Consider the following 27948-nt stretch of genomic DNA (forward strand, 5'->3'; position numbering starts at 1 on the left):
CCACGGCGGCCGCATTTCGATGGGGGCGAAATGCGAAAACACCCGTGTACTTAGAATTAGGTGCACGTTAAAGAACCCCAGGTGGTCGAAATTTTCGGAGTCCTCCACTACGGCGTGCATAATCAGAAAGTGGTTTTGTCACGTAAAACCCCATAAATTAATTTTTAATTTAACTCCTACGGGGACGGTAGAGTATCCGTCTCCAGTGCAAGAGGACCGTGATCCAAATCCCGGTGCCGCGCAATTCTCCACCGGAAAATACAAAAAAAAAAAACCGTGTGTTGAGAAAATTGCACAAACAGGCCTGAGTGCGGCCTGATCCCGGTGACCAGAACCGGTAACGCACTCTCTCACCAGAGCAGGATTGGCCACCCTGGTGCAGTACTTGGCCACAACCTCCTATATGAATACAACAATCGAACCCCGGCCCTCAGTCCCCAGCAGCCGCGAAGCAACTGACCACGGCGGCGGTCAGATCTGTGACGCTGCAGAGGGTGCTAAGAATACCTGGCTCCGGACAGGCCGCCATTGGAATCTGAACCTGGCAACGTTTAACGTTAGAACGCTATCTAGTGAGGCGAGTCTAGCAGTGTTATTGGAGGAATTAGAGGGTAGTAAATGGGATATAATAGGGCTCAGTGAGGTTAGGAGGACAAAAGAAGCATATACAGTGCTAAAAAGCGGGCATGTACTGTGTTACCGGGGCTTAGCGGAGAGACGAGAACTAGGAGTCGGATTCCTGATTAATAAGGAAATAGCTGGTAACATACAGGAATTCTATAGCATTAACGAGAGGGTGGCATGTCTTGTTGTGAAACTTAATAAGAGGTACAAAATGAAGGTTGTACAGGTCTACGCTCCTACATCTAGTCATGATGACCAGGAAGTCGAAAGCTTTTATGAAGACGTAGAATCGGCGATGGGTAAAGTCAAAACAAAATACACTATACTGATGGGCGACTTCAATGCCAGGGTAGGCAAGAAGCAGGCTGGAGACAAGTCAGTGGGGGAATATGGCATAGGCTCTAGGAATAGCAGAGGAGAATTATTAGTAGAGTTTGCAGAACAGAATAATATGCGGATAATGAATACCTTTTTCCGCAAGCGGGTTAGTCGAAAGTGGACGTGGAGGAGCCCGAATGGTGAGACTAGAAATGAAATCGACTTCATACTCTGCGCGAACCCTGGCATCATTCAAGATGTAGACGTGCTCGGCAAGGTACGCTGCAGTGACCACAGGATGGTAAGAACTCGAATTAGCCTAGACTTGAGCAGGGAACGAAAGAAACTGGTACACAAGAAGCCAATCAATGAGTTAGCGGTAAGAGGGAAACTAGAGGAATTCCGGATCAAACTACAGAACAGGTATTCGGCTTTAACTCAGGAAGAGGACCTTAGTGTTGAAGCAATGAACGACAATCTCATGGGCATCATTAAGGAGTGCGCAATAGAAGTCGGTGGTAACGCCGTTAGACAGGAAACCAGTAAGCTATCGCAGGAGACGAAAGATCTGATCAAGAAACGCCAATGTATGAAAGCCTCTAATCCTACCGCTAGAATAGAACTGGCGGAACTTTCTAAGTTAATCAACAAGCGTAAGACAGCGGACATCAGAAACTATAATATGGATAGAATTGAACAGGCTCTCAGGAACGGAGGAAGCCTAAAAACAGTGAAGAAGAAACTAGGAATAGGCAAGAATCAGATGTGTGCGTTAAAAGACAAAGCCAGCAATATCGTTACTAATATGGATGAGATAGTTCAAGTGGCTGAGGAGTTCTATAGAGATTTATACAGTACCAGTGGCACCCACGACGATAGTGGAAGAGAGAATAGCCTAGAGGAATTCGAAATCCCACAGGTAACGCCAGAAGAAGTAAAGAAAGCCTTAGGAGCTATGCAAAGGGGGAAGGCAGCTGGGGAGGATCAGGCAACAGCAGATTTGTTGAAGGATGGTGGTCAGATTGTTCTAGAGAAACTGGCCACCCTGTATACGCAATGCCTCATAACCTCGAGCGTACCGGAATCTTGGAAGAACGCTAACATAATCCTAATCCATAAGAAAGGGGACGCCAAAGACTTGAAAAATTATAGACCGATCAGCTTACTGTCCATTGCCTACAAAGTATTTACTAAGGTAATCGCAAATAGAATCAGGAACACCTTAGACTTCTGTCAACCAAAGGACCAGGCAGGATTCCGTAAAGGCTACTCAACAATAGACCATATTCACACTATCGATCAAGTGATAGAGAAATGTGCAGAATATAACCAACCCTTATATATAGCTTTCATTGATTACGAGAAAGCGTTTGATTCAGTCGAAACCTCAGCAGTCATGGAGGCATTACGGAATCAGGGTGTAGATGAGCCATATGTAAAAATACTGGAAGATATCTATAGCGGCTCCACAGCCACCGTAGTCTTCCACAAAGAAAGCAACAAAATCCCTATAAAGAAAGGCGTCAGACAGGGAGATACGATATCTCCAATGCTATTCACAGCATGTTTACAGGAGGTATTCAGAGGCCTGGAGTGGGAAGAATTGGGGATAAAAGTTGATGGAGAATACCTTAACAACTTGCGATTCGCTGATGATATTGCCTTGCTTAGTAATTCAGGAGACCAATTGCAATGCATGCTCACTGACCTGGAGAGGAAAAGCAGAAGGGTGGGTCTGAAAATTAATCTGCAGAAAACTAAAGTATTGTTTAACAGTCTCAGAAGAGAACAGCAGTTTACGATAGGTAGCGAAGCACTGGAAGTGGTAAGGGAATACATCTACTTAGGGCAGGTAGTGACCACGGATCCGGATCATGAGACTGAAATAACCAGAAGAATAAGAATGGGTTGGGGTGCGTTTGGCAGGCATTCTCAAATCATGAACAGCAGGTTGCCACTATCCCTCAAAAGGAAAGTGTACAACAGCTGTGTGTTACCAGTACTCACATATGGGGCAGAAACCTGGAGGCTTACGAAAAGGGTCCTGCTGAAATTGAGGACGACGCAACGAGCTATGGAAAGAAGAATGATGGGTGTAACGTTAAGGGATAAGAAAAGAGCAGATTGGGTGAGGCAACAAACGCGGCTAAACGACATCTTAGTTGAAATCAAGAAAAAGAAATGGGCATGGGCCGGACATGTAATGAGGAGGGAAGATAACCGATGGTCACTAAGAGTTACGGACTGGATTCCAAGGGAAGGGAAGCGTAGCAGGGGGCGGCAGAAAGTTAGGTGGGCGGATGACATTAAGACGTTTGCAGGGACAACATGGCCACAATTAGTACATGACCGGGGTAGTTGGAGAAGTATGGGAGAGGCCTTTGCCCTGCAGTGGGCGCAACTAGGCTGATGATGATGATGATGCACAGATGGCTCTGTCAAAGTAGACGGAGATCGCTGCGCCGCGGCATTGTATATTCCCTCTCTGAGATATGCATGGTCTGGCCATCTGTACTGTATAGCTTCGTCGACAGTGGTGGAAGGCGTGGCAATAGCTACTGTTCTGCTCAAACTAAAGACACAGCCTTCACAGAACGTGGTCCTCCTTACGGACTCAAAGGCCGTGTTGCAACAACTATACCGTGGCCTACCATCCATCAAGTTCCCACAGAAATAACTCGCCCTCGTAAAAGGACTTGATAAGAAAGGCTTCACAGTAAAGTTTCAATGGATTCGCTCCCACGCTGGCATTGCTGGCAAAGAAAAAGCTGATGCTCTTGCATTCGCAGTGCTCCTTCATCCTCCCAAAGTCAAGGGCCCAAAGAGTAATCAAGTTAAGAAATCTGACATTCGAAATCACTTTGGGTCACTTTGGCTTCCACCACATATGTCATGCGTAAGGAAAATATTTCGTCAAGAGGAAGCCTCGCTTCTATATTGAATATGGACAGGATCTGCTAGTACACCAGCATGGTTATTTAAGCTGTGGCGCACTAATTCTCCGAACTGTGCGACATGCGACGAGACAGGAGACATTTAACACTTTCTGTGGTCGTGCCCAAAATTCCAGAAGGAAGGGGCGCTCTCCTGGAAAATCTGCAACAAAAGGACCTTCCGCATACGTGCCTGCAACACCTTGTGTTTCCCGAAGGACCAATTATAGCCGGCAGAGAAACTTCCCGCCTCCTTATCGCATTCTTAAGAGAGGCTGATCTGATGGACATGTGTTCAAACATCACAGTTATTCTATAAGAGATGCTCGGGCGAACCAATTGCCGGCCTTACTCGCCAGGCTAAACGAAGCTTTTGCTATAACTCACGACCACTACCACCGCGGCACTTCGATTTTGTCTGTAAAGCTCATGCTGCATTTGTGTCAACCGTAATGAGCTACCTGTTCGCCCTGGCTCGTCCCTTTCTTTATTCCTGCTCTTCAAGCGGGTGGGCGTGTCAGACTCGGAAAGCAATTGCTGGTCTGCTTCTACGCTTCTCTGTGAGGTGTTTATGCATTTATTATTACTATTAATACTAATACTACTGCTACTACTACTAATAATAATTATCAGTCGATCTACCGATTGATTATTTAACGTGCCCAGTAACAACCCTAAGGTCTGAATACTGGCGCAGGGGTACAGGAACACAAAAATTGAATCTGACAACTTCAAGATAATGTAAAAAACAACGAGAGCAAACTTACTGGGAAAACAAAAACGAGCAAAAAATTTAAGCATGTGAAAAAATTCACCGATGATTACGATACTCCCTAATTCGAAAGTATAGCGCAGCTATATACGTGTTTTGATTTAGCGATGTAAAGGCTGGCGTGGGCAATCTGGCTCGTGCGGCACGCTGCAAACGGAGAGAAGTGGGGCGCGACTTCATTGTTAATCGGGAGATCGCGAGAGGCAGCGCATGGGTGACGTGTGGGTGCGATTTACAGCAGCCGCCGCAGACAGCCATCCTCTCATGCAGCGCTTCGTTTCCATATATGGTATCGGTGGATGCGCTCGCCGCATGCCATCGGTTGTCGTCGCAGAGTCGCAGCGGTTGTCGTCGCAGAGTCCGTCTTGCGCGGCACCATGCTCTTCATCTCACGCTTTCGCCAAACCCTCCTCCTCCGCTTTCCGCCTCATGGTTCTGTTGCACCCGTCTCCTCCGGTTCCTCGTCGCGCTGTCTTCGCTATCGCCGTCTTTCATCTCCCGCGGCCTCTCCGCGTTTGCTGTTTGGTCCTTCGCTGTGAACATCCCTCTGTTACGCAGAGGGACGACACCGACGCACAGCGCAGGAACCGGAGCCTAAGAGCCGCTATCTAAAATATTAAAAGTTACAGAACATTAATGAAAGGCCACTGATAACATTCAGCTGAGCGGAAGGAAGATTCACAACAAGAAGACGCAGGAAAAGCTTTTTATGTTCTCAGGAAATAATTATATACAACGCAACAATACGAAAGTGCGAACAAATAATTTCTGTCGTTTTAAAATCATGATATGATTACCAAGCACGTCGCAGTGGAGGACTCCAGATTTAGCTTTGCCTGCGCTACCTGTGTCTCGTTGTTTCTTTTGTCCACGTCTCTTAATCGCATTTACACGTTGGCAATGTTAAGGGAAAACAACCAACTAGCTTGGCTGACTAATTATGAGCAGCCGGGGTTCTTTTACGTGCACATATAGACTAACTACAAGAGCGTCCTTGCATTCCGCCCCCATCGAGACGCGGCCGCCGCGGCTTTAATCGATCTCGGGACCTCGAGCTCGGCAGGGCAACGCCATAGCCGCTAAGCGGGCTAAGCCACCACGGCGGGTGGAACAGGGGAAAAAAAAACAACCGCAGCAACATATGGAAACTATGTGATCATCGCAATAAGTGTTATACAGACTTTGCGTTCTATAGTATGGGCAGGTGAGCGTCGGCTATGACAGGCAACAAAGCGCGAGAGGGGTTGAGCCGAGAAGGATGGCGGCTTGGTGGTCTTCCCGCTCGCCCAGAGCTGTGCGTGAAGGGGAGGGGGGATGTTAGCGGGCTTCAATGTGGATGAAGCGAAGCAGAAGAGCAGGCTATCATGTCCGTGCTGCTCGGGGCGGCCACGCAAGGCCTATCTAACGAAGCTATCTAACCAAGCCAATCTATCGAAGCCACCAGCCATCTCGGCTACAAGAGCCGAGATGGCTTGTGGCTTCGTGTGCGCTACGTTCTGGAGTACCTATTGTTGGAGAGCGCGTAATTACAAGTTTCGAAGAGGCGTTGAAACTAAAGAGAGCACGAAGCGTTTCGCAGGCTGCTGCGGCCTGTTAAGAATGGCGAACTGCAAGGAAAAATTGCCACCCAATTACGACTGGGGGACAAGGCGCGCATCCCCCACTCTTCTCCTTTCTCCTTCCCGTTCTTCCCAAAGAGAAGAACGGGAAGGAGAAAGAGAAGAACGGGAAAGAGGAGAACGGAACAGGGAGAGAGAGCAACGCGATAAAGATCGCGAGTTAACAAAAATGCAACTTGAACTTGAAAGCAAACGTTTGGAGTTGTCTCAAGGAAGTGAAGGCGCTCTGGGACGATCAAGTGAGGCAGAATCGTACCGCATGGACAGGCTATTAAAGCTATTTGAGGTCGGGACCGACATAGGCTTGTTCCTAAGCAATTTTGAAAGGACTTGCGAGAAGATGAACTTCGGCCCGAATACATGGCCACAGCGGTTGCTGTCTATGTTGCCGTGTGAGGCGGCGGAAGTAATCGCCAGATTGAGTGCACAGGATGCATATGATTATGCAAAAGTTAAGGCGAGTCTCCTGAAGAAATACCGCCTTTCAGCCGAAGCTTTTCGGCAAAGGTTTAGGAGCACAGGCAAGAAAGATAGCGAGGGATATCCGGAGTTTGCATATAGCTTAAAGGCCAACCTAGTCGAGTGGCTTAAAAGCGCGGAAGCGTATGACAGCAGAGACATGATCATTGAATGCATGTGTCTAGAACAGTTTTACAAAACCATCCCCCAAGCTGTGAAACTGTGGGTGCAAGACAGAGGTAATGTAAACACTGTGGAAAGGGCGGCTGAATTAGCCGAAGAGTACGCAACCCGTAGAAAGTTGAACGCCGAGGAGGGAAACTGGGACGGTCGAAATGGACCGCGGAAACCATTTCCGTTCAAAAAGGGTGCGCAGACTAGACGATCGGAGCCTGTAGACATGGCGGAAAAGCCCGCAGAAAAGAGCGAGGAGAAACTTAACGGAGAAACCGCACAAAAAGAACAGAAAAGAAAATTCGAATCTTTTAGACCAATGCGCTGTTACAAATGCCACAAACTGGGACATATAGCTGTAAACTGCGAGAAGTCTAGCGTAGTTTTCTCCTACGTGGAGGAAAAAGATGAGAATATGGAACTTTTAAGTCCATATCTTCACGACCTGCAAGTTAATGGAAAACCATGCCGAGTGCTAAGAGACAGTGCCGCCACGATGGACATTGTCCATCCGTCTTACGTGACGGTAGATGACTTCACCGGAGAAGTAGCATGGATAAAACAGGTTGTAGAAGAACACAGCGTGTGTCTGCCCATGGCCAAAGTCAAAATCAATGGACCATTCGGGGAGCTAGAGACTGAGGCTGCAGTTTCCAAATCTTTGTCACTGCAGTATCCTTACATCTTTTCGAATCGTTCGAATCAGTTACTGTGTGACAAAGGGCTCAAACTGGGAGAGGGCATAGTACAAGCATTGACCCGAGGCCAAGCTCGTAAGATCGCGGCGCTTTCGGTGGAAAATGCACACGCTCCTCCAGCGGAAGCAGAAAAGGGGATAACTTCAATACCCGAATCCGAGCTAGGCCCGAGGGACAAAAGAACAGTTTAGGAGAGCCTGCCAGCTGACCAGCTCAATGAGAGCGTAGCACTTGAGTGTCAAAGTTCTAGCCTGCAGGAAGAGCAAGCTGACGCACTCACAAGCGAGACAGGGTCGTTATTATCACCGGCCTCAAAGAACTTTGATCAGCTCTTACGTGTGGATAAAGAGTCACTGGCAGCTGAGCAAAAGAATGATGAGAGCTTAGCTAAATTACATGCCACAGCTAAAGAAGGCATTCCTAGGCGAAATGTGACGATACATGAGAGAGGAGGTTTGTTGTATCGGCACTACAGAGATCGAAAGGGTAGGATTTTAGATCAGTTAGTCGTACCTACTAAGTATAGGGAGGACCTTTTGAGTCTCTGTCATGGAAATGGGTGGTCCGGCCACCTAGGCATAAACAAATCAAAGGAAAGATTGCTTATGGAATACTACTGGCCTGGCTGTTTCAAAGACGTAGAAAACTTTGTAAGATCATGCGACGCCTGCCAGCGTTCGGGTAAACCAGGAGAGACATGGAAAGCTCCACTGAAGGTAGTGCCCTTAATAACAGAGCCTTTCAGACGACTTGTAATAGACACGGTAGGGCCTCTTCCAAAAACAAAATCGGGCTACAGCTACTTGTTTACCATGCTGTGTCCGGCTACCAAGTTTCCAGAAGCAATCCCTTTGAAAGAGCTCAGTTCCACCGAAGTAGTAGACGCGCTTTTAACAGTGTTTGCACGAGTTGGGTTTCCAGCCGAAATTCAGGCAGATCAAGGGTCAGTATTCACGAGCGCACTGACTTCCACATTCTTGCAAAAGTGCGGGGTAAAGTTAATACACAGTTCTGTCTATCACCCTCAGTCAAACAGTGTAGAGAGGTGGCATTCGGTGCTTAAGCGAGTTTTGCGTGCGCTCTGTTACGAGCATAAGGAGGACTGGGAGAACTGTCTGCCGGCAACTTTGTTTGCTTTGCGAACGGTTCCACATGAAGCGACAGGGTTCTCACCAGCAGAACTAGTGTATGGGAGGACACTCCGTTCTCCACTCAGAATGTTAAGAGAGATGTGGGAGGAAAGAGGTGAGAGTCCAACAGTGGTTGAATACGTGCTAACTTTACTGGAACGGCTAAGCGCAACCCAAGAACTAGTCGGAAAGAACATGGGAGTAGCTCAAAAGAACGCCAAATTCTATTACGACAAGAATGCGAGGCTTCGTACGTTTAACGCCGGAGACCAGGTAATGATCCTCAAACCTTCAAGAAAGAACAAGCTTGAAGTTCACTGGGACGGGCCCGTTAAAGTGTTGCACAAACTTTCAGATACTAACTATGCTGTGAGAATGCCCGGTCGCAGGAAGGAAGTGAGGATATATCACTGTAATTTGATGAAGCCGTATGTAGAGCGGAGTCGTTAACTATACCATCAAAGAGCCGGATGGCATTGATACCAAGTTTAAGGAGTATAGGGCGACCTCCAACTCTGAAATCGGTCTAGAAGAAGTAGTCGAGCACTCGGTAAGCTCGCACGCTCTAAGACCCGAGCAGCTAGATGAGCTAAAAGAGGTGTTAGGGGAATATCTCGACAGATTCAGCGATCGGCCGGGTAGAACCGAACTGATAACGCATGAAATTGAGCTGACATCAACCGAACCAGTAAGATCAAAGCCTTACAGGGTGTCTCCAAGACAGAGAGAGATTATGGAGGCAGAGATACAGCGCATGCTAGAGTTGGGAGTTATTGAGCCCGCTGAGAGTGACTACACGTCACCGCTAATACTGGTAGAAACCCCTAACAAGGACCCTCGTCCGTGTGTTGACTACAGGAAGTTAAATGCCATCACTAGGGATCAGCTGTACCCGATACCCAAAATTGAGGAACGAATTGAAAGAGTTAGCGCTGCTAAATACATTTCAACTATAGATCTCGTGCGGGGGTACTGGCAAGTTCCCCTTTCAGAAAGTGCCAGCCGCTATGCAGCATTCATCTCGCCTGTAGGCACTTTTCGCCCTCTCGCACTCAGCTTCGGGCTGAAGAACGCGCCGTTTAGCTTCTCTAAGTTAATGGATATTGTCCTAAAAGACTTGCAGGAGTTCGCCTTGGCCTATCTTGATGATGTGGCAATTTTTTCGGACAGCTGGGAACAACACGTATCGCACCTCAAACAGGTGTTGAGGGAAGCCGGCTTGACGATGAAAGCGGAAAAGTGTAGGTTTGGTTGTTCGCAGGTTACTTATCTGGGCCATGTTGTCGGTCAGGGCATGAGACGGCCGGCGGAGCTGAAAATAGCTACGATTGGAGGATTTTCTCAGCCGCGCACGAAAACGGACCTTCGTTCATTTTTGGGACTTGTGGGGTACTATCAACGGTACATTCCGAATTACTCGCAAATGGCAAGTCCATTAACAGACGCCCTCCGAAAGGGAGCACCGAGTAACGTACACTGGGGTAAGGACAAAGAGAACGCTTTCCAAAGTTTGAAAACGCTATTGGTTTCTCGCCCTGTGCTTCGCGCGCCAGACTACACAAAGGAATTCATAGTTCAGTGCGACGCAAGCGACAGAGGTATAGGCAGGTTGCGAACGTAGTTCCCGCGCCTACTAGAGCGCCCCACGCGGCGGCGAGCGCGGAACCGGCAGGATACGACCGGCCCGCTTGCGTTCGGAAAGCCTGTATGTGCACTGTTTAGCGCGTAGCTGTTGCCTTTTCTGAGCAATGCCGAAGTGCAACCCGAGCTGTTGAGTAGTGGGCTGCAACAGCACGTACACCAACTCATGAGGAACAAAGTTTTACAGGTTTCCAAGCCGACCGTATGAAGCAGAACGGCGTCAACACTGGATAGCGCTCGTCCGACGGCATAAGCTGTTTTATGTTCCGGCGTTATGCCAAGTGTGTTATAACGCCTAATTCTTTGCTTTTACAGCAATGATGGCAGCAACGGGACACCTGCAGTCAGTGGCGTAGCAAGGTCGTCTGGCACCCGGGGCCCATAGGTCTTCTGTCCCCCCCCCTCCCCCGGGTTTATTTGAGGAAGGCGAGGATATTAACAATTTCCGTGTGTCTCCAGACGTATATGACCCCCCCCCCCCCACTGGCCCCTTGCACCCGGAGCCCACGCCCCCCCCCCCCCCCCCCCTTTGCTACGCCACTGCCTGCAGTGCGTACCAGGATATGCAGCAAACAAAGTAGTTTCTTCCCACACTGTACCGCAGTAAAACTGTGGAACTCTTTCCCAATCCTCTCCCATTCAAACAGCGCTAGGGCTTGCTGAGAGATTTGAGGAGGGGTTGCAGCCGGCTGAGCTGGCATACACCCTTCTGCGCCCAGCATATCAACAAAGGGGCAGTTGAGATCACCAAAATTTTTGACAACGTGGTTTATTGGAACCTCCTTTGTACGCACTAAAAAATCGCAACATAACAGTATCGCACTTCCAGTAACTTGGGCTAAAATATTTTCCCAGCGAAGTCTAACACAACTGGTAAGTTCATCCCCTTTTTTTGTGTTTGGGGAGAGCAACGTTCGAATACCTCTGGTAGGTCTTACGAGTCGTTCGTACGCCCCACGTTCTTGGATGAGATGTTTTGGATTCGTATTTGGCGTCCTGTATATACAGGGAAACTACCGCGGCGTCCTTGCACTTTCCTGCGATGCCAGTACGGCAATCGCAGCTCCTCGCTAGGATTTGTCTGCTGTCGCCGATCTTCAAGAATCAATGTCGCCTATAATTTCATGCGTCCACACCGTAGATAATGAAGTAACTTACGCATCTCGCTGGTGCATTATTTTTCGTTTGCGGAATAAACCTAGCAGTCACTTCCGATCAGTGCGAGTTCAACACTTCCCACACGTCGTGGACGTGCCCCACTTCAAATAGACGACTTCCTTTCTCTAAATTCTTTTCACGAAAAAAGCTATGAATATCTTGTAATTCCCGAAACCCGGTTAAAATTAATATCGGCACGCTGTTTCGCGCCATCGCTACCGTTTGACAGGACGCCAAACACGCAGCGCGGGCAGCTGACGCCGTGAGTAATCCTACCACATTCGCGCAACTACTCGTCAGATGGCGCTAGGGGTCGGAAAGACAGGGCGCCGCCTAGCACTTGCAACGTGCCCATGGGCGTGGTACTTAGTCAGGTCGGCGACGATAACGAGGAGCATCCTATCCTCTATGCCAGCCGTAAACTAAATGTAAGAGAGGAAGCCTACAGCGCTTCAGAGAAGGAATGTGCTTGTTTAGTTTGGGCCGCACAGAAGTTGTCGTGTTACTTGTACGGAGCGAAGTTCATCTTCGAGACCGACCACTGTCCTCTGACATGGCTCAATCAAATGTCACACAAAAATGGCCGCTTGCTCCGATGGAGCCTCACTCTCCAAGAGTACAACTTCTCCGTTAAATATAAGAAGGGAAAGTTGCATAGCAATGCGGATGGTTTGAGCAGGCTAATTTGAATTCTGCGTTTGAGGGTCCCGCCTAAATTTTAGTGTTACTAGTGCTAATTTTATTAAGCGAAGAAGATCCCCTCTCATTTAGCAGGATTCCCTCCATGATTGCTGAATTCGTCAGCAGGAATTTGCTTCAGAAATTGGCATAGCGAAATGCAGCATTTTTTGTTTCTGCACTTCTGTTGTTTTTTTTGAAGCCTAGCTAGTCTAAAGTGAGAGCCAATGCACGTCATCTCGGCGCAGAGCCGTGTTGTGGGGTTCATTTTGCAGTTGCCTGTCCTTGTTGGATGTTTTGGGGCGGTGACATCAATACACAAGTGGTCGCTGCCAGCCAAGACATCAATCCCCCCCTGACCACCTGCCGTTCTCTTCCTGCCTAGCGGTTGTCAGCGCTAGACAGTCGAGATTTTTCGGGCCATGGAGGCGCTGTTAAGAATGGCGAACTGCAAGGAAAAATTGCCACCCAATTACGACTGGGGGACAAGGCGCGCATCCCCCCCTCTCCGTCGCTGCAGCAAGACTGCGTTCGAAGAAGCGGGCTTTGTGCTGAAAACCGCCCCCATCCACGAGCCCCATCTCCGTTGTGACGAAACGGGTTCGACGGACGAACTATTGTGCCCGAGGTCCCCCAGCGCGAACCTGATTTTGCTACGCATGAGCAAGCCGCGGCGGGACAACGAGCTACCCAGAATGTCTCCGAGCTTCCCGGAACGACTCCCCTCTGTCGTCGGCTCCAGTCCTTCGCACCTGTGTGTTTGCGTGTGTGTGTGCGTCACCTTGTCGCGGGAGGCGGCTAGTTTTGCGATGACGAAACCAACATTTGCTGCCTTGTATCGCCGAAGGACCGAGCGTTTAAAAACGGCTGTTGGGCGGAGGCTCGACACACTTCTCTCGTGCAGTCAGGTTGGACTGACACACTTCTCTCGTGCAGTCAGGTTGGACTGACACTCTTTTCTTAAGCAGTCATGTTAGACTGATTTAATTTCTGTAAATAAACCCATTTTCCTCGTTCTCGATGAGAAGCAGTTCTTCCCATCATCAACGTCCTCAGCGTGTTTAAGTTGGACGACGGCATGGGCCAGCTACCTTCGAATTCATGCCGGACTCCAATCTTGGCAACGGATCTCGAGCGATAGGATTGAGCCCCCAATCCTGACAGGCCACACTTCATCACGCCAGCGTTCTGACAGCGAGTGGCCAGAGCGATTGAATGAAATCGGTTCAGGTTTGTCTGTGAGTGCACGGCACAATGCTTGTTAATTCAGTTAGTAAGCGCGTTCTTGCTGCAATTTATACAGCCAATAAAGCTACTATTCTCACTTCGTACAGCTATTTAATGATTTCCTTTCTCAATCAAAGCTCCGCCTTTTCGGCGAAACTGAGACTTTTTTTACAGCACTGATTTTCTGATTGTATTATTCCAAAAGCCCATGATTTTAACGGCTTATCACTTAAAACAACAAGGTATCTTTTGAACACGTTCAGGACAGTTATACCATGCGTGCCATGTTACCATGTGTACCATGTGTTACCATGTAACCATGTTACCATGTGTACCATGCGTACGAGCGTCAAATATTTTAAAACATCCCCTTGCCTGTGTGCCTTAAAAGAACTACAGTTGGAAATGTTTCATTACTGTATTTTATTTCATTGGAAACAGGTAGCACGTAATTATTACACTTAAGTGGAATTTGACGTCTTTTTACATTATAGTTGATGAATATGCTCTGTACAGTGTTGAAGGAAGTTGGCTGTAGAGGTAAATGTAGGATGGCCCTGGTTCACCGGTACAAGCCTTAGGACGCCTTGGATTTTCAGTCCTGGGTAGGAAAAAATGAAAACAGGGAGATAATGAGTATATGTATATGAAGCCCAATTTTTGGAGGTGATTCAGTGCAGGAAGACTTCTAAACGTGTCTTCCAAGCGTCTAGTTCATATTCAGTTATGAATATCATATTCATTTTAAGCCTCATTGCATACATGGGTTATTCAGTGCTAATTTTTGTTGCTTTTTTAATTAAAATTAAAGTATGGGGTTTTACGTGCCGAAACCACTTTATGATTATGAGGCACACCGTAGTGGGGGACTCCGGAAATTTAGACCACCTGGGGTTCTTTAACGTGCACCTAAATCTAAGTACACGGGTGTTTTCGCATTTCGCCCCCATCGAAATGCGGCCGCCGTGGCCGGGATTTGATCCCGCGACCTCGTGCTCGGCAGCCCAACACCATAGCTTTTTTTTTCAATTTTGTGCAGCTTAATTCTAGTTACATATCTTTTACTGAAAATATTGCTTCGAGAAAAAGCTAACTGCAACATGACGTGTTCACATTGCGATGAAAAGGAATACGACTAGTCAACTTAAAAAAAGCTTGCTTGGAAATTTGAACATGCGTCCCGCTAACTGTCAATGTAACACTGATGGTTCTACAAATATTATAACTATGATTTCAGGTGTCCATAACTCACAGGAGTGGCTAGCATTGAAAATGGTGTGGTAAACGCGAAGGAGGCTTTAATAAACTAGTTTTTCTGCAATTAACGTTTAATTATCGAGTTGGAATGTCAATAGAAATCTACATTCTAAGTTGACATTGGAATGGTCGAAATAATGGTTGAAATCATGACATGTCTACTCAGCAGACATAATGACATAAATGCAGACAATAAACTCTTCGAATAATCCTGCCGTTAGTTTAACCACTGCTGAAGGAGACAGTGCTCATGTTGGTCAATGTGCCCAAATTTTCAATAACGCATTCACAGCATTTTTTATCTCAGAAGAGGGCTTTGTAGCTCCTATTAATATGCATTATTCTAACACCTCAAATCCGAAATAATTAATAATGAGAACGGTATCTTATGGAAACTAAGGAAACTTAAACCCTCATCAGCGTTGGATCACCTTGGCTTTAATAACAAAATACTCAAGAACTCATTTGAAGGTATTCATCGCATCTTGTTTGCTATTTTTAAGCAGTCTCTTTCATCTGGTTCAGTTCCACGTGACTGGCGGTTGGCCAAGGTTGTACCAATATTCAAATCTGGCGATCGTTCATCACCGCTCAATTATCGACCCATTTCACTAACTAGACCAGTTTTAAACTCCTTGAACACGGGATTCATTCACAAGTGTTTAACTATTTATAAGAACACAAAATCATCTTTAAATACCAACATGGCTTCCGTAAGGGCCACTCGTGCGAAACGCAACTCGCTGGATTCATTCCCGATCTGCATTCATCTGTCGATGCTGGTATTCAAGTCCACTCTATATTTCTAGATTTTTCCAAAGCTTTCGCTGCATTACCTCACAATCAGTTATTACGCAAATTAACACTGCTTATCAGACTTTTCGCTGACGATTGTGTAATTTACCGCAAAATTCATTTTAACGATGACCGCTTAACCATACAATCTCACAACGATTCAGTAACAGCATGGTGCTCTGCCTGGCTCATGCAACTTAACCTTTCGAAAACAAAATTTGTGTCTTTTACCAACCGGCAGTCTTGAACTGAAACCGCGTATACCTTAAATAATGCTATAGTCGAATTGGTAACTACCTATAAGTACCTGGGTCTTCACGTTCATCCAGACCTAACATGGAACAACCATATTAAGCTTATTCTTACATCCGCTAATAGATCATTAGTTCTCCTAGAACATAACTTGAAGAATGCTGTTTCTCACCTCCGATTGAATACGCTTCTGCTATTTATGACCATCATCAAACTTACTTAATAAATAACATTGAATGATTGCAGAACCGCGCAGTTCGTTTTATAAACTATGTTTACTCACGTCATATTAGCATCGCAGCATTAAAGAAACGCGCAGGCCTGCAAGAACTATGTCACCGCCGAAAAGCTGCACGTCTATCACTTTTTCATAAGCTGCATCATCAGTCAACACTTCATAATGACTTTTTTCGTTTACCTTCTCCCATCTTTGACCGACGCGACCATCCGTTTAAAGTTCAGCGCTTCTCATGTCGTACATTTGACTACGCACATTCTTTCATACCACGCACCATAACTGACTGGAATGCTGTGCCTCCACGTGTTGCTACTGGCATCGATCCCGATAAGTTTTGCAATCTGTTCTCTGCCTTAACTACTACTTGACATGATGTATATATTATTATCTCATGTTTGAACTGTTTCTTTTTACTTTGTATTTCTAATAATGTAGGTCTTGCTGTTTCATTTCATCTTACGCTGTTGTTTGGAAGATGTAAAATTGGCATAATTTTTTACTACTGCCCTGTTCATGTTAATGCTTCTTTTGTTTTTCTTTGTGCTTGTCGGAATTAACAGAATTCGGTACTTATATTCTAATGTCACATGATGTGTGCTTAAAATATTTTTTCACGATGAATTTGGGGTGTATTCTATTTTTTATAAGTTACCTGTACACCCTCCCCCCCCCCCCCCCTATGTTATACCCTCAGCCGTTAGGACCTTTAGGGATATTTTGTATAAATATAAATAAATATAAAATTCAACCTTCAAGATATCTGTGACTTGCGGTGAAATCCATTGGCACATATCATTTACTCATAAAGCCATACTTGTAGGGAAGAACAGATAATACATTTGTCTTTCACTCTAGGGAATGATATTTCAAAACTATTGGTATCCTGAGGATACGAACAAAGGGGGTGCGCTTTAAGCAAGCACGGGCAGCAATTCCACAATTTCAATACCTGCGTAGGGGCTAACCAGATAATTTTAGTTAATTGAAAAGCTCATTTACAATTGTCACCTACATTTTGATGGTCACAGCTCCTTTCAATATTAGCCAGCAGAAATTATCCTTCATTGTTTCAAGAACCACGTTGTTAATAATTAATACCGGCACCCGTATAACAAGGAATTGAAAATTACATGAACGACATACATAGCATAATAGTAAGCTGTAGAAAGCCATGATTTGATCGTATTTCTAGGATTTACGATTTATAATATATTGATATGTTACAGAATTCTACACTCCCTAAATTTAAATAAAAAACATAGCGGCCCTTATTCATTGATGGTGAGTTGGCACCACTGACGCAAAGCAAATTTTGCACGAAAATTGGCATTAGGAAACTGCACAGTGTAATTGTAGCCATACATACGAAATCACATGAGATCAATTTCTGAATACTCAATCGCAATACACAGAGGCACCGAATGACATCGGCTGTATAATGGCATTATATCGCAGTGCCTTTCAGTCTGAAGGTATTATTGGGCTCATGGCTCAGAAGCGTCCTGCAAAACTGGCACTAGATGCTTTTTGACAAATTCTAGTGGAAGGTGATGTTATTGGGGTGGCTATTATAATGGATTCACACACACTATACGTTGACCTCGTGTAAGTCTAAATGCGTCCGTTTTACTTGTACTGCTTCCTCGTAGTAGATTATGTGCTAGGGTCGTTGCACATTATATCCATGTTATCGTTCGCAATTTTGCTGGAGTGTTAGGTTTGAATGTAGTCATGTGTGCATGTATTGTAAAGAAACTTATTTTCCAACAAAAACCTATTGATAAATTGCATAAATGCATAAGTGCATGAGAGTACAACACCATCGCGAAACGAGCAGATACAGGTGCCTTAATCGCACGTCCCATCTGTTTCTTTCCACGTCCAAATAAATGAAGACAGAAGAGCCTATGCTCTTCTTTTCTCTCGATCAGTATTTTTTTGCCCAATATAAACCGGCTGCAAATAAGTGTTGGTGTAGGTGCTCCATAGATCTTCGCTTGGAATCATAGCACAGAAACAAAACCAATGGAAGAAATAGAAGAAATAAGTATCTAAAATTGTTACGCAGTCATCGGAAAACGTAGTCGATATTATATGAGTTGAATCGTCTCTATTTTGCCGAGAGCGCAGTTGAAATAAATGAAAGCTGTACCAGTGGCCTCCTCTGATTTCTATCGTGCGTTTGACAATCCATGTCTCTTAACGCAAGAACATTGGTTGATATATGGGCACTTCCACGAAATAGCACCTGTGGCATCAATGTGTTCTATACGTGATGCAAAACCAAAGAACAAAGATACCTATGCGCAACTGCAAATGATGTAGTCTTAGCCGACAACCTTGGCGCCGGCACTTGCCGCCGCTCCGCCAGCTCCCGCAGCGTGCGATTTAAAGGCGCCTCCTTGGCTACCTTGTCCCTGGGCCCTGTTAAAGCCTTCACTGGAGCTCATGCCGAAGCTCTTGGAGTCACCATAAGAGCTGCTGTGGCCGTACTCCATCTTGTCCGACCCTCCGACGTTATAGGCGAAGCTGCCCTGGCCAGCCTGCTGGCCTGCGGCACCACCCTTGAATCCGGCACCACCCTTGAACCCAGAGGCGGCCGCCGCTCCACCAACGAGACCGGCGCCTCCAGCACCCCCGGCCACACCGCGGCCGCCACCCACTCCACCGGCAGCTCCACCGGCTGCGTAGCCACCTGCTGCTCCGCCGGCCGCTACTCCGCCGGCAGCACCACCGGCAGCACCCCCGGCAGCTCCGCCGTAGCCGCCTGCTGCTCCACCGGCTGCTCCACCGGCTGCTCCAGCGGCTGCTCCACCGCCAGCTCCACCGTAGCCGCCTCCTACTCCACCCGCAGCTCCACCCGCAGCTCCACCCGCAGCTCCACCACCGGCTCCGCCGTAGCCGCCGGCTACTCCACCGGCAGCTCCGCGGTAGCCACCTCCTACTCCGCCGGCTCCTGCGCCATAGCCAGCTCCATAGCCACCTCCTACTCCACCGGCTCCTGCGCCATAGCCGCCTCCATAGCCACCTCCTATACCACCAACAGCACCGCCGTAGCCGCAAGGGCACGGTGGACAGACTCCAGGGAAGCCAGGAAAGACTACTGCGCCAGCGCCGGGATGAAGCAGTCCACGGCCCTCTATTTTGCCGTCATCCTTCTTGTCGTTTTTCTTTTTTGTCTCCGCAGCAGCAGATACAGCTCCCGCGAGAAGTACAGCAGCCAGAAGACGAAGCTGCGCCCAGACCAGTGTGTTATTGTACGTAACGAGCCAGCGTTCGTAAAGGCTGTTAATCAAGCCACTTTTGCGGTGGCAGCTAGGGTGTGAAGCTTGTTTTGATGAAAAATTAATTCATGTAAATGACAATACAAAGTTTTTAGTGGGCATGATGACGCCGAAATACCACCAAGATGATACAATGCCAAGAACTGTGCGCTATATACCGGGCTGGCCTAAGACCCCTGAAACGTGGAAGTCCATGTGAGTGGTAAAGTATGCTCTATTATAGGGTGTACTGTTTCTTAAAGAGACGAAATTTCAGCCATTCGTGTAAGTGCTCTCGTGAGTACGACTGATCATAGACGCCACTAGATGTACACTTATACGAGGTGTGTCGCAAGCTACCGCCTTTACAGGCTTCATCTTTTTGTGATCATTTGAAATATCGCTTCAGAAGATAAGATAACAGCAATGCCGATGTAGCTTTGACAACGAGATTTGATGGAACGTACTGTGGTGCAATAAATCACTGCCGCATCTGCAAAGAATCCAAGGGCTCCTAGTTGCCTTGTAAACGTGTAAGCTACAATTGTTGTTAATGTAGACCCATTAAAACAAACAGAGGTGAAAAAATGGAGCAAAAAAGACTCACAAACGCTTCTTAGTCTTTGTGCTTTCTATGTTCCGCGATTCTACATTTGTGATCGTGCGCAGGCTCAGCTCGACCCAGCCCTTGCACTTCATTCCTCCGATACCTTGAGCTAAGTGATAAAATTCCCGAGACCATAGCTATGGAAGGTCTTGGGAAGAAGTATTCAAACAACATGTTGGTGAATTTGAGAATTGAACCACGTGGTAAAAAAATGTTGCTAGGCTCGCATTTGCTAACAGATCTTTTAACTTTTTGTTCGTTTCACCATTCGAAATTGGCTCTCGCTCAGCAACATTCCGTTATCGCTGGGAGTAGTCACTCGACGGGCCGAATGAGAACAAATGAATAGAAGTTGTCAAAATATTCTTTATATATTACGGCTCATAGTCATTCGCGTAGCCACTACAATACCGGCGCAAGTGTGAGCGAGTGGTGTCGTGTTGTATGAATCACAGTGATCGGCTACTACGTGCCCATTTGAGCTGTTTTCTATTTCAGATATCTCAGCTGTTGGCTGTAATTGAATGTCAACTTAAAAAACTCAATATATCCCTAAAGAGAATAGAAAGCTGAACATGCTAACCTAAATTGATTAACAAGCCTTAAATCCAAAATGTGACATTTATTGCTAATGTTCAGCAGCCCCCCCCCCCCCCCCTTTCTTTCTTTAAGGAAATTATGGCACCTTACCATATTCACGGCAACATAAACAACAGGTTGTTACGACAATATCGAGGTTTTCAAGTGAAAGTTGCAGGTAAATGTTACACTAAATTCATTAATAGGTTCTTTTACATAATTAAACATTGTAAGTGAATGTAATTACGACGAAAGATCACTTTATAAACTCGTTTTGCATGCATTTACTATATTCCTACCCGTATAGCTAGCAGGCCTAGCAATTTTAAACATTGCCCCTTTGGCAATTTGCTAAACTTCACTTCAATACACCGATGAAGCTCAATGGGCGGTATTTTCAAAAATGTATGTTTCAAAACATCAGCAGAGTTGCAGCAAGTCTCAAGCAGCAACGTCGAGAGGATACTTCTTTCTAATACCATGTGCATTTACGGCACTTAGTCGGCACTTAGTGCTGTATTATGGCAGTGTTTTTGTCAGGAAAAGAAAGGTGCCATAACGCTGCACTAAGCTCCGAATAAGTAGCGTAAATGCGCTTGTTTTTTGAAGAAAGTACCTTCTCGACGTTGCTAACAAAGACTCGCTGAAACTTAGCCGATCTTTTGAAATATATACAGGATGTTTCAGCTAACACTTTAAAAAATGTTTAAATGTTGCCTGTGGCAAATATCACAATTCTAGTTCATGAGCTAGTCTACTCGAAGCGGCGGACAATACTTGCGCGAAAACTTGGGATGCGAAATTGCCTAATTATTAAAAATTAGCTAATTACGTTTTTACCTAATTACATCATGGCCCACATTGCAATTTACAAAATATAGTCGTGGAGTTCGCAAGGCCGATCCACTTGAAGCGAATTTTTAAGGTCAGACCAGTTTCGATATATGAATTCCCGAACTTTGCGGAGAAATGCATTGGCGTTCCGGTTAATTTGTTAAGAAAACGGCGTTTGATACACTGAAGCAAACAAGTAACTGGAACGCAAATTCATTTCTCCGCAAAGTTCGGGAACTTATATCCCGAAACTGGTGTCGTCCTGGGAATTCGTTCCAAGTGGGTCCGCCTTGCGAAGTCCAATGCTAGAATTTTTAAGTTGCAATATGGGTCATAAAATAATTAGCTGAAAAGCTCATTAGTGAACCCTTGTTAATTAGTCGATTTCGCATTGCAATTTTTTGTTCAAGTAGTGTCCGCCGCTTCGAGTAGACCGGCTTGTAAACTAGAATTGAGCTATCTGCCACAGGCAAACTTTAAAGTATTTTGAAAGTGTTCACTGAAACACCGTGCGATATTGACACGTGAACTTGTTTATCGGGTGACCACGTTTCACCACCTAACAAATGTTATCGCACTGCGCAGGACGCGCCTGCATGTACCGAAAGTTTCTAGAATGTTATCGATGGTTCTATCCGCTGTCTGTTGTCACCGAACCTTGTTTAATATGATTTCATGTATGCGCGACGCGAATGGTGTTGAACTTTCTGGAAGACACGCGGGCACCCGCGATTACTGTGGAACGTTCGATGACTCATGTAGAAAAGCTGACGCGCTTGACCCACTGATCAGATTTTCGACGATCGCCGAATGTGTTCGCCGCTGTCGCCGTTGTTTGAGCGTAGCCTGCTTTTGAGGGCACAAGTTCGCCCTATAGAATGCTAGCTTCGTCATTCCGAGTTTTTCTGCTTTCTTCACCGTCACTACTACGTGAAAATATATTTGTTAAATGCTGCCCATTGAGTTACGCTGGTGTACCGTGAATTTCAACAAATTGCCAAAGGAGTTATGTTCCAAATTCCTGGGCATGCGCCACTAATTGCCACCAGAGGGCAATACCCACATGAAAAGTGAGAAAGGGTGAGAAAGCGGGGAGAGATTGATAAGACCGTGTCCGTTGCAGGTATAGGTAACTGTACGAGGTAGATATAGAAGCTTTAAGGAAGAAAGAAAAGATTAAGAAGATGTAGTCAAAATGCTAGAACAATAAGAATGTATTAGTACTTTATTAACTCAAGCAGGCGAGGTGAATATTTGTCACCGATCCGTTTCAAACGGGATGCCAATTAATCATCATCGTCATCATCAGGCGCCATGTGCCTACGGTGTGCCATGCGTGCGCTTTGTCTGAAACTAGTGTACGAGTTTTCGAGCAGCTACCTGTTGTTGACAATTTTTTATGCAAATTTTTTATACACAGTGACTGTATCAAGAAAAGGCGGCGGCATAGGCATGCTCATTAGGGGAGGTATGAAATGGCTAAAGGTGAAAGGGAGCCTTTATGGATTAGCGGGACATGGGAATATACATTTGCACAGGTATACTGATAGCAGAGGTCAAAGAAAGGAATTGATTGATTGCATTATAGTTTTATTTATGGGGTCTTATGTGCCAAAATCACGATATAATTATGAGGCCCGCCATAGTGAGGGACTCCGGAATAATTTTGACCGCCTGGGGTCGTTGCCTGTATAAAAACTGATATTAGTGATTTCAGGAAGTAAAGGCAAGTTATATGAGTAGGAGATATGAATAATGGAGGATCTAGGCGGATACACTGATTAGAACGGTTTTCTAGTGGTGGATCTGTGCGAAGAACAGAACATTATAGTAGTTAACAGGGATAATAAGTGTCATAGACAAGAAACGTGGCAATGCGGAAAAAGTCAGCCAAACATTCACTACGCCTGATTCTCAGAAACGGTCTACAAATTACTAGACCAAATGACGATGGACGAACATAGAAAAGGTAGCCTTGGTAACGATCCTAAACGTATAACCTTAAGCTTTCGGAGAGATACCAAAGCAAAACCCTAAACAATAGCTGAAGGAGGCTTTGAAATAATGAAAAGCAAATGGCAGAGATAGCAAAAGCATAAAGAAGAAAATGGAGGCGTTTTATACAGCTGTCTGGGATTACAAGGAAGTGGTAGATGTCATGCTGCAGGAGGTCAGACACACAGAACTGAAAAATTCTTGGAGTGGAAAGAGGAAACCATGTAAATGGTAGAACAAGGAAATAAAACAAGCTATAGAAGAGCGTAAGCAGGCGTCTCGACGTGAGAGACAAGTTGGAATTATACGGTGAAGAGGTACTGTTAGATGGAACAAGTACTGGGAAAAGAAAAGTGCAGCGAGTGAATAATTGTGTAGCGCCCGGATCTGCTACGAAGCCAGGGGGCGCTCCCGTCGAGAACAGCGAATGAAATAAAGATAGTAGTGGGTCTTGGGCTCCAGTGTCAGGTCTGCAGCTTACGTGTCGGTCGTTTTTCCTTGCGCGTTCTACAGTGGTGACCCGGATGTGATTCGAACACGTGACCTTCTGATCTGGAGCCTACGCCCCACTACCATCTTTATTTCATTCGTTGTTCTTGCTGTAAGCGCCCCTAGCATTGTAGCAAGAAAAATTGCAAGAAATAATTATTGTGCAAGTGAACGTTCGGTGCATGACATTCGCAAAAGACATTATGGAACCATGTAACGACCCTAGGAGCACCAACTAAAGATTCGCAAACGTTTTTATAAGGGATGAAGACGGTATTGTCGAAGGAGACCATGCGCGTCGGTAAACGAGAGATACGTTATTACTGATAACTCCGGCAAGAAAGAAAGCGTAGTCCAGACTCAACCTGATCTAGTAGCAGAGAAGCCTGAGAGGTTAAAATTTTAGGTATAAAGCTTTTATTAGAAAAAAACGAAAGAAAATTGTCCTTAAGGACAGGGAAGAAGGACCAGATGAAATCCCAATGCAGCATCAAACAGCTGGGTCCAAAGAGCACGGTAGAGCTGACTAGTACCGTAGAGCAAGTGATTAAAACACATGAAATACCGATTGAGTAGCGTGAAAGCAAGATGAACCTCACCTACAAATGCAAAAGTGATAAGGACAAGACAACCTCGTACAGACCAGTTAAACTACCGTCGGCGATATTTATAATAGCCATGCAATCATAAAATTACCTCTGTTGAAGTGGGTGAAGAAAAATGGTATGGCAGGGGAACTATAGCGGGTGCAGTATGGGTTAAGACCAGGCAGTGCTCAGAAAATAACATTTTTGCATTAACTAGGCTTCAATAGCTCGGAATAGACCTTTGTGTATAACATTTCTTGATATTAAGGAAGGTTGTGGCAACGCAGATAACCCGTTGTAGTGGCTCAGCGCCTATGGTGTTGCGCTGCTAAGCACGAGGTCGAGGGATCGAATCCCGGCCGCGGCGGGCGCATCTCGATGGGTGGCGAAATACAAAAGGCCGTGTCCCGTGCACTGCGAGCACGTTAAATATCGCCAGGTGGTCAAAATTAATCTGAAGTCCCCCGCTACGGCGTGCCTCATAATCAAATAATGATTTTTGGCATGTTTTCATTCATTTGAACGACGTCATGGGGGGGATTACTACGGAATATTATCAAGCACGAGGGCATAGACGACAATTTCGGGGCATTGTTGAGGAAGATATATGAGGACAACCATGTATACAAATTGTATGGGAAGGCCAGAGATGCAAAGATATAGTAGAAATTCACCGAGGACTGAAGCAAGTAAGCTCTTTGTTTCCATTTTTGGGCATGCTTTGTTATGGGCTTAGAACATGCGTTTATCTTACAGTTTATCTTACAATCGTAACGTGCAAAAGCTGGTAGAGGAGGTGCTTGGGCTGATAAAAGCGCATGACGTAGTGCAAGTGAACGTTTGGTTCACTTGTACAATAATTTTTTCTTGCACTTTTTTCTTGCCACAATGCTAGGGGACGCTTACAGCAAGAACAACGGATGAATTAAAGATGGTAGTGGGGCGTAGGCTCCAGATCAGAAGGTCGCGTGTTCGAATCACATCCGGGTCACCACTGTAGAGCGCGAAAGGAAATACGTACGGCATTACGCATGACTAGCGAACAATACAAGGTGCTTAGAGAGACTTGCGAATATGTGTGGCGATTCAGTGACAAATCTATGCCTTTAGTTTAGTACAGAGAAATCGGGAATTATGATATCTAATGAAAAGACAAGAAATGGCATGGTATTATTTCAACAGCAAGTCATACCCAGAGTAAATCAATATAAAGACATAGATGTGTACATAAACGAAGGAAAGATCTACTCAAGCGTCCAACGAGATAATCTAAGAATGAAGGTGAAGCGAAATGCTGCAATAAGAAACATAGAGCTCTTCGGAGGTACAATACCACGAGATGGTACGAGGAATTTGGAAAGGAGTAATGCTACTAGCGCTAACGATCGGAACTGCCATTATAAGCTTAAAATCAGACGCTTTCGCGGGGTTGGAAATAAAGCAAAGACTGGTAGGCCGGTTGGCTTTGCGGTAAAGCCACAAATGAGGCAGAGCAGGGCGACATGGGCTGAGCGTTGTTTGAAGTCAGAGAACAGCAGAGCAAAATTACTTTTGAAGAAAGGCTCAGGAGCATGGATGAAAATAAATGGGCTGCTAAAGTGCACAAATATCTGTACCAAAAGTATGGGAACAAGATGGAGGAATAGGTCAAGAAAGTTAGCAACCAGGTACAAGGTAATTGAAAGTGTACCTATACAACCAGGAGTCATCAAAAAGAAAGTGAGAGTAACAGAGAGCTTAAATTGTATGGAAATGATCGCAACAAAAAGAAAGACCATGGAAATTTACAAGATGGCAAGCAAGAAATCAGAAAGGAAAATCTGTACGATAACACAAAGAGCACTGCCTTGCAATAGTCGAGGCCCGAGCAGGTTGGATAAAAACAAAATCATGCCGGAGCAAATATTCGCAGCAGGATGAGGCTTGTGTCTGCTGCGTCAAAAATCAGTAGAAAACCCAGCACACGCTGATTAAATGCGAAGGCATTCACACAGCGACACCTGTAGTTAACGTAAACCTTCCAGAAGCACTGGGATTCAAAGCGCATGGAAGTATTAACCGTTCAGCAGTCGGAGATAAGCAAGAGATGCTTAGAGTATTGGTAGTAAAATAAAATAGGAAATAGACTGATAGTACCGGATCGAATGGAGGTGTAGGTAACTGTACAGAGCAGACGCAGACGTTTTATGAAAGAAAGAAAAGATTAAGGAGAAAGAGGCAAAATGCTAGACTGATAAGCATGCATGAATTACCTGATTAGTTCACGCAGGATCGGTGACTATTTGTCACTCCACTTAGAAGATCATGCCACTAAATCATCATCATCATCAGTCACTGTAAGTTAGGTAGATGTCGCTGGCGATAAATGATATAAATGCTGTTTTGAAAACGTTTGACCAATTTCGATGCGTAACATAGGAAAATACCCACCCGCCGTGGTTGCTTAGTGGCTGTGATGTTGGGATGCTAAACACGAGGTCGCGGGCCGCATTACGATGAGGGCGGCCACATTACGATGAGGGTGAAATGCGAAGACACCCGTGCACATAGGTTTAGGTGCACGTTATAGAACTCCAGGTGGTCGAAATTTTCTGAAGTCCCCCACTACGGCGTGCCTCATAATGAGATTGTGGTTTTGGCACATAAAACCCCATAATTTAATTTAAGATAGCCAATAGACATATTACGATGGAACCGACCGCAGCAGTGTACGCATGTGCATAGTGAAACATGAGGATACATTTTAGGCGTGATATGAGGTCAAAATCCCCGTGAGAAATTTATCAAAAAAATAGGTTTTCCATGTAAATAGAGAATCTTTGATTCCCTATTTGCATGGAAAACCTACGGAATCATTGATTCCATCAAACCTAGGAACAGTGGCAACGTGAGACAATTTCCGAATACATTCGCAGCTTATTCCTTTTTGACGGCTGATCTAAGATTTAGATCCAATTAAGTTGCACTACACCTAAGCGCATAAGGTCCCTCTACAAAGCGTGTTGTGTGGACGCCGTAGTAAATATGGGGTGACCACAACTCACACGTTTGTAACGTAACGCCTTCCCTAAAAACTTTACACGATGCATTCACTTACGATGGCTTTCATGGTGCGCAGTGGCTCGTTGCTTGACCGCAACTCTTCGCTAAGGAGGCGGAGAACGCTGTGCTTTATATTCAGGCAGCTGCCCACGTTTATCGCAAGTGCCCGAGTTCCTCTCGCCGTTGCCGTAAGAGGAAACCGTGCCTTGGCTACTTTGCCCTATCTGGTTGCAGTTATGTATTGGTCTCTCTTTCTTCAGCACGCGCCGCAACCTTCGAAGTTTGCACGCCTTCATTCGTCTTTGAATCTCATTTTTTATTCCCTGTATGCAGAAATCCCAAGTCATTTCGCAACACCCGCCGAGATCCTGCTCGTCGCTTAACAGTTCAAGCACGTAAGATGAAGTGTAGCAAGCCTTCATTGAACAACGCGCATGAAGTGGAGAAGCAGCCGCAAGCATACGCAACCAAAAATATTGCGAGAGATCCTGCCAATGCAAGAACCGCACCGCGGCATTTCCACTCGTCGTGGCGACAGAGTTAGCTTTCTGTTGCCTTTCCTTGGAAAGGAGCATGATC

At 45.7% G+C, this 27948-nt stretch overlaps 1 protein-coding gene across 1 annotated transcript; it reads right to left on the reverse strand.

Moving 5' to 3' along the window:
* Positions 1-13835: 13835 nt before the first annotated feature.
* On the reverse strand, positions 13836-27504 carry LOC126547648 (uncharacterized). The gene is made up of 3 exons (XM_055063551.2): positions 27425-27504; positions 18274-19206; positions 13836-14032 (listed from the first exon to the last, which is right to left on the reverse strand). The coding sequence occupies exons 1-2, from the start codon at positions 27434-27436 to the stop codon at positions 18301-18303; spliced, it is 918 nt and encodes a 305-aa protein (XP_054919526.1). The 5' UTR covers positions 27437-27504; the 3' UTR covers positions 13836-14032; positions 18274-18300.
* Positions 27505-27948: the final 444 nt, after the last annotated feature.

The sequence above is a fragment of the Dermacentor andersoni genome, chromosome 1, assembly GCF_023375885.2.
Source record: "Dermacentor andersoni chromosome 1, qqDerAnde1_hic_scaffold, whole genome shotgun sequence".
Taxonomy (NCBI): Eukaryota; Metazoa; Arthropoda; class Arachnida; order Ixodida; family Ixodidae; genus Dermacentor; species Dermacentor andersoni.